Source organism: Dendrobium catenatum, unplaced genomic scaffold (assembly GCF_001605985.2).
Source record: "Dendrobium catenatum unplaced genomic scaffold, ASM160598v2 fragScaff_scaffold_1021, whole genome shotgun sequence".
In the NCBI taxonomy this organism is placed as follows: domain Eukaryota; kingdom Viridiplantae; phylum Streptophyta; class Magnoliopsida; order Asparagales; family Orchidaceae; genus Dendrobium; species Dendrobium catenatum.
In genome coordinates, this window is record NW_021319483.1 from 2,295,700 (window position 1) to 2,303,470 (window position 7,771).

Genomic DNA, 7,771 nt, shown 5'->3' on the forward strand with positions numbered 1-7,771 from the left:
GTCATTAAAAGAGAAGAATAATACTAAGTTAAGTGTTGTAGAGATGAGGATGCTTAGGTCGATGAGTGGCTTTACCCTTAGAGATAGGATACGAAATAAGCATATACGTGAAAAGGTTGGAGTAGCTCTAGTGGAAGATAAGATTAGAGAGAGTCGCCTTAGATGGTTTGGTCACATTAAACGGAGGCCTTCCGATGACCCGATTAGGACAATTGAGGTATTAGATTTGGCTTATGTTAAGAAAGGTAGAGGTAGACCTAAAAAGACTTGGTTAGAAAATATTAGAAATAGTCTTTCTTTATTAGATTTAAATAAGAATTTAACTTTTAACCGGACACAATGGCGAAAAAGGATTCATGTAGCCAACCCCACGCAGTGGGACAAAGGCTTGATGTTGTTGTTCTTGTATTGTAGTCATAATCTAGAATGACACAAAATTATGTCATTATTATTGTCACATTTATGCCATCGTCCTTATTTTCTATTTAACACACGTATTTAGTATTTTAATGTTAGTATGATTTGAATGTTCGTAAATTTACGACCACAATAAATATTAAGCATAGTTTGTAATGAAAAATAGTTGATTATGAAATAAAGAAATAGCCTACTCAGGCATTCTTTCTCCCAATCAACCCCCCTTTTTCTCCTAGCCATAAAGCTCTTTTTTCTCCATTCTTAAGGCGTTCATTCATCTGATCTTCTCAATCTCCATGTTCTCTTCTCTTTAACACTCTTTTTCTCTACAACGTACACTACCATTCTAAAAAAACTAATGCCAAAAGTACATAATCATCATTTCTTCAACCCCACTTTGCATCAAGATTTGATAACACTTATTATAAATTGTTGACATTAAGAAGTGAAACCCATCAATAAAAGCAATAAAAGTACAAAAACCATTAAAATGAAACACTCAACCCAAATACTCATCTTTTGCATCAAATACTACAACAATAACAACCATAATACCTCTACCTTTCTCAGCAAAAGGCATACACCAGTAAACATTTTCTTGTAAATGTCTAGTAAGAATATTCATAACGAGTAAAAGTTCAAAATAGTCCCCCGACTATCAATAAATGTCAAATTTAGTCTCAGAGTTTCGTATTACCCCATTTTAGTCCATCGACTATTAAAAATTGAGCCAATTTGGTACAAGAGCCTAAAGGAGGAGTTAATGTTAACTTCAAAAGTTAAATAGGAGAGGTATTTTAGGTATTATAAGTGAAAGTTGAGATAAAATTGCTTAATTAACTGTAATAAATGTAAAAAAGCAAATGTAAAATTGCTTACTTGAGCCATTTATTACAGCTTTTTAAGCTATAATAAATGAAAAATAGTAAGTATTATAAAATCCAATTCTGATTTCACGTAATAGGCTTTTTATGAGAAATATTGATTTGAAAATACAGGATAAAAACAAATTATTTGAGTTTCATACACTTACTATAAATTATATTATATTAAATTTTATAAAAATACTCTGTAATCACATAAGAAGGAAAAAAATTCACTAAAATACATCTTCTTCCCCTATAATTTTTTTGCTCTTTTGTACAAGCCACCATTCCATTATTGAATTAAATAGCGGAAAATTGAGACCAAGAGAAACAACAAACCTAGATGCGTCTCATAGATGCCGCACATTGCTCGTTGTTGCCTGTCTCACTCGCGTCGAAGCATGTCGCAGTGTGTCTCGCTCGGCCCGCTCGCTCGCGTCAGCTGCCTCACTCGATTTAACTTGGGTCGTGCGCGTCTCCTATGCAGAAAGGTCTCCAGGGCGTCTAGCAGGAACACATGCAGGGTGCATAGCGGCAGGTATTTTACTTAAATGCCCGTAAAGAAACAAACCTCTCTAACTATCTCCGTTAATTTAAACGACCAGGGATCAAATTGGCACAATTTCTAATAGCCGATAGATTAAAATAGGATAATACAAAACTCTGGGATTATATTAGACATTTATTGATAGTCAAGGGAATATTTTTGAGCTTTTACTCATTCATGACTAAAGAAAAAAAGTTATGGGCTGGCTTAAAGCTGATCATTGATGTAATCCAATTGAAATAGGAAAATACTTAATCAAACCACCTTGTGTTTGAAACTTTGAATACAAGTAGCAGCCCTTATATACATATTTTTAATCACATGAATATAGACATTATCAACTCCTTTCTTCTCTAGGACTCTCCAGTGCACTTCTCTTGAAACTTTATCATATGTTTTCTCTAAGTCAAAAAATATCATATGTAGATCCTCTTTATTCTATATATAATTCTCCATCAAACCTCTCAATAAATGTATGACTGCCATTATAGACCTGCCCAGCATTAATGCAAATTGATTTTGAAAATTTTTAGTATCACATTGTAACATATGCTCAATAACTCTCTCCCATAGTTAAAGTATGACACATTAACTTAATTTCTCTATAATTCACACACTCTTGTGCATTACCATTATTCTTAAAAATATGAATCAACAAATTTCTCCTACACTCATCTAGCATCTTTTGAATCTTCAAAATTATATTGAAAAGTTTTGTAAGCCAAGAAATTCATTCTCCTAAGCATTTTCACACATCTATTGTAATATCATCAGGTTCAACCGCTTTTCCACACTTTATTTTTTTTAAGGCCTCTCTAATTTCAATTTTACTAATACGGTGATAAAAACAAAAATATATATTTTCATTTAGAGTGCTAAGTTCACTAAAATCAATCATATTCTCACAATCTTCATTCAAAAGCTTATCGACATATCTCATCCACCTTTGTTAAATATCATCTTATAATAAAAACACTTTTTGATCTTCAACCTTAATGCACTCCAATTGAATTAAAACTTTACTTTTCATCTCTCTTTTGCATCAAATCATATGAAATAATCCTATCCAATGTGCTTGTTCTTTGCTTGCTCTTCCTACAAACCTACAATCACGTGAATCATCCAATCCTACCAACCAACTTCCTAACATAACATAATCCAATTAATTCTTTTGACAAATTTTCTTGCTTGGAGGCCAACGGTAGATCAAATTTGGGAAAACAAGTCAAATTATTTAACAAGTTAATTCACCTCACTAAATAGAGTAAATTATTTATCTATCAATAAATCTTGTAAATAAGTAAGCTTCAAATGTGACCCAAAAAGTTTCAAACACAAACTTGATTCAAATGTAGTAACGAATCCCATGCCATGTCTCAAGCCAAAGAAAAACCTCAAAGCCAGCTGGATGTGACCTAGTAAATACACTAGAATATTTGGGTTATATAGATAATTTGAGGTAATATTTCGGTTATAAAAGGCTATGCTGACTTAGACATGATGCTTTTGTTGAATGGTAAAATCATGCCATTTGTCATATGGGTCAACTTGACTTTGATACTACATGCTAATTGTATGATCAAATTGCTCAAGTACATTTCTCAGGGAATTTACTTCAGGTAAAATAAAGATCATGTTCACGAGTACACCGTATTCATTAGGTCATTCATTTGTAACATGCATAAAATCAGCTTGATCCTTATATGGCCAACAAACCCAAGTGTACACCCTTAATTGTGCCAGTTATCAACTTCTGAGAAACTCTTAATAAATGAAAAGTCATATTCATGTCGATTAGCTTCCTTCATTGTCTATAGAATCATAACTTTGTTGGCATCACCTATTTTCTGATAATGAAAAGTGGCAATACGTACCTCTGCACATGCCAAAAACATTTTTGCTAGTGCTTGTTTCATTGAGCTTGAGAGTGACTTTGTGAGACCAAAATCGAGTAAAATTGGGCTATTTGGTGGTTCTTTACTCACAAGAAAATTTCCTACATTGTAAATAACAGAAATTACAATGTAGACAAGCGCTTATCATAGCTGAACATGTAAATTCAACCATAACCATCTTTATATGGGTGATGAACGTAGAAGGAATCAAAGTATTTTAAGAAAACACCGCATCATACCTGGATGAGGATCACCATTGAAAAATCCATCAACATATATTTGATGAGCATATGCACGTGTGATTTCTTCAACAAACTTTTGCTTGTCGATGCCATATGCTTCAAATGATTCTAAATCATTTAAGCGAATGCCATCCATGTATTCCAAAACTAGAACCTTTTCTGATGACTGCCATCAGTGATCATAAAAAGAAGAAAAATAAGATCAAAACAAAATATATCATGCTTGGGTGGATCTTTCTATAAATCTAGATTGTTCAGTCAACAATTGCAAGATAAGGATTCACCTGGATAACTTCTGGGATCAAGACATTAACAGAATTCGTATGACTTGTACCATCATCGTCTTTTTTGCACCCCAAGTTTCTGGAAACCTTTCTTGTATTCTCTACAGTAAGAAAAATGGCAGTCAATTGCATAAGCTTTGCAATAAGAAGCTCAATAGAAACCATTATGGAGTAATTTCTAATTTAACTTAAGCCATGGTACTATCTAACATAACAAATCTCAACCATTAAATTTTAGAGGGGATTCTACCTACCAGCTTCATGATTGAAATCAAGTTCTTTAGGTGCCTCCCTGCACCATTCATCTATCATTGAGCTAAAATCATATTGTGGCTCTGCCCATGCTATCCACTCCACTATTGCTTTTGCATTTTTTAGGTCCTGAAGAGAGAGAGAGAGAGAGAGAGAGAGAGAGAGAGAGAGAGATGTAATAAATAATGCTATCAAATATTATAAAATCATTTATCATGGTATTTCATGTAGAGGACCTCTAGAATAACTTCCTTGATTCCAATATGCTGCACTTTCACAACAACCTCTTGCCCGTCTTTCAGTGTTGCACGGTGAACTTGGGCTATCTGCAACACAATGTTTTAAAGCACAATCTAAGTATTTATTGACCTACATCACAATAAGAAAGAGATTTAATCATTAGCCCAGTCATTATAGGCTTTTGAGATCATATATGAAAACTTACCGAAGCTGTCGCAAGTGGATTTCCATCAAAACTTGAAAAAAGCTCATCCACAGATTTTCCCAATTCTTCTTCTATTGTTTGGCGAACCTAATAAAACAGTAATAGCCACTTTAACACTGAAAAAAATTGATACTACATGTATATGAAGTTCTCATATCCTAAATTATGCCATGACCACTTAGCAACTGCAATGTCTAATACCTATGTAGTAGAAAATAAGAGTTAAAAATAAAGTAACCAATTGAGTATTTAATATTAGAATCATCTTTACCATCAGTTCCATCACTAGCAAAGCAACCATTAACCATAACAATAACTGAAGAACATTGAAGCAACTAGGTACACAACTAATGTGATTAATATTGAAAATTAATGACATGATATAGGGACGTGCAGACCTAGAATCATAAATCGCCTAACTATAATCTTTATCTGAGAAGAATGAGAACAAAAAAAATCTTTTTTTTTATTATTTGGGAGGAGTTCAATTATAATCCTGATATACACATTAGCATAATGATAACGGCAAGGAGTAAGAAAATAGTATTGATGTAGGAACATCTTAGTTATAGCACACCTAAGGAATAGTTTATCATTTGTTAGCTTAGGTGTAGGCTTTCTAGAATCTTCTATTATGATTACATATACAAGCTATTGTAAGAGTGGAGGATCATTGATGAAATATTATTATCTTTGAAGCTTTTAAGCTTGTTGAGTGTCTTTGTTCCATGGATTGGGAAATCCCTTCAAGAAGGTCGGATTCTTCCGACAACCATCTACTCGATTGCGACCCCAAACCCTCTCCCGCTTCCGTCGGAATCGCACTCCCGCTCCCGCCACTCCCCCCGCTACAGCCCTTTGTTTATATAATCATAATAGAAGATTCTAGAAAGCCTACACCTCAGCTAACAAATGATAAACTATTCCTTAGGTGTGCCATAACTAAGATCTTCCTACATCAAGTATCAAGTTGGCTTCAAAGCAAGCATTTTTACAGTTAAAAAGACAAATATAAGTTACACCTCTTCCAAAGGGCGAGGAGGAAGAGAGTCCTGAAGCTGCTTGAGGAGACCTATATAGGCCTCTGGAAGAACATCCGCTCTAGTAGACAAGTACTGACCCAACTTTACCCACAGACCTTCCAGCTCTATTATCAAATTGAGAACCCGTCTAGCATTCCGCTCATGGGTTCTCGCCCATAGAGCATCCTCTTTCCCTTTGCTAACCCATTTTGCCTTCTTTTGCACTGCCTGCAAACCAAAGCACAGAAACGGTTATCTAGTTAGCAAGCAAGTAGCAATAGCAAATAAAATAAAATTGAAAATACATCAAAGAAGTTAGGGGATGAAGAGAAAGACCTTATAGTCCAGGTATATCATCAATGTAACTGAGAATACTCTCAAGCGCCTTTTGCAAATATTTTTCCATCCCATTTAAACTTTGGCTTCTGAAAATGACCTGAAACAATTTTCCCAAATTTTGAAGCTGTATACTGCAAGCAGAGACAAACGTAAGTCAGAACTGTATCCATACTCATTTAGAAAAGGAAAAGTGATAGAATAGATCAAACATAGTATACTGAATCATTTAAAAAAAATAGTATACTGAATCATTCAAACTAAAGCAGATTCTAGTTCTAACCAACTCACCGCAGGTATACTAAAAAATCTCCCCTTTTGGGGAACAATGTTTAAATATTCCTATCAGAATAATAACAAACGACCTAGCTAGCAGAATACCAGAAAGCAGAATCAAATACAGAACGTTTCTCAGCCCCTCTCTCTCTCTCTCTCTCTCTCTCTCTCTATCTATCTATTTCCAAAAGGAAAAAAAAGCGCAATTCAAAAGGGCGTCGTTTGTTTGCTCTACTATTTCAAATGCACTTCAAGCTGAATGATTACGATAAATGAATGCGCGTGACTTTGAATTTCATCTTCTTTGTTCTCATCGATTATAGCTGAATCGAATGGGGAAGGATAGAGTAATCAAACCTGATTCAATGAAACATAGCAAAAATTCGAGATAAGATCTTATCTCACCTCGATTGCCACAGCAACTGAGGGGTCGGGGACAAAGGAGTCGTCTTTGAAGGAGGAAAGAAAGTGAGAATGGAGAATTGAGCACCACCCTCCCTCCTCTCTCTCCCCTTCTCCCTCTCTCTCTCTCTCTCTCTCTTAAGGTGCAGAAAGGCCGCTGAGAGAGAAAGCGTGGAATGGTAGACGGTAGGCGGTGGTACCTAGCTGTTAAATCTGGTGCATGGCGAGTCGGCATCATCTTGACCGTTCAGAGGCACCTTCTTCCTCGCCAAAATTCTTCTTCTTTTAGTCGTTCGATCTAGAGAGAGAAAGATAGAAGTCTGGAGAGAGAAGCATCGAATGTGACGGCCAACGGGCCAAGTGCAAACCGAGACTTTGCGGCAGGGTGTCGGCTTCCTTTGATGTAGCTGTCCCTGTAGCGGCTACGTAAGGTTTCCCGTATCAGAAGGTGCTATGTGCGTCGCATAATCTGGTCCACAAAAAAAAGATCGGGCACTTTTTTTAAAATAAATATATTTTTTTTAATTTTAACAAAAAATTTTATTCCATAAAAAAAAAAATGCTGCCATCCAAAGAAACATGAGCAAACAACAGCTAAAGAAAAAATACACAGATGAGCAATCGACCAGGAAAGAAAAGGGGAATCACCGAAGCGGTCTCAGATAGTGGCTAAACACTACGACCACTCAAACAATAGACAAGGGCCTGAAGACCGCAAGAAGCCGCTAGTAAAGGATGCCAACAAGCCATACGATCAGATAGCACGGCCTCATCATTGCCCATATTA

At 35.4% G+C, this 7,771-nt stretch overlaps 1 protein-coding gene across 2 annotated transcripts in view; it reads right to left on the bottom strand.

Annotated features, from left to right (window-relative positions):
* The window catches only part of LOC110106301, a 22,209-nt gene extending 15,067 nt beyond the window's left edge, over positions 1-7,142 (bottom strand). For both annotated transcript variants that reach the window (XR_002304219.2, XM_020836158.2), the window contains exons 1-9: positions 6,988-7,142; positions 6,307-6,440; positions 5,971-6,198; positions 4,949-5,035; positions 4,740-4,829; positions 4,506-4,632; positions 4,252-4,352; positions 3,965-4,133; positions 3,705-3,826 (exon numbers count right to left, since the gene is read on the bottom strand). Coding sequence is in view for 1 of the 2 variants with exons in the window: in XM_020836158.2 (XP_020691817.1) it covers positions 3,705-3,826; positions 3,965-4,133; positions 4,252-4,352; positions 4,506-4,632; positions 4,740-4,829; positions 4,949-5,035; positions 5,971-6,198; positions 6,307-6,381 (999 nt within the window). In the remaining variant the exon portion in view is untranslated. The remainder of the gene's footprint in view (positions 1-3,704; positions 3,827-3,964; positions 4,134-4,251; positions 4,353-4,505; positions 4,633-4,739; positions 4,830-4,948; positions 5,036-5,970; positions 6,199-6,306; positions 6,441-6,987) is intronic.
* Between the last annotated feature and the right edge of the window lie 629 nt (positions 7,143-7,771).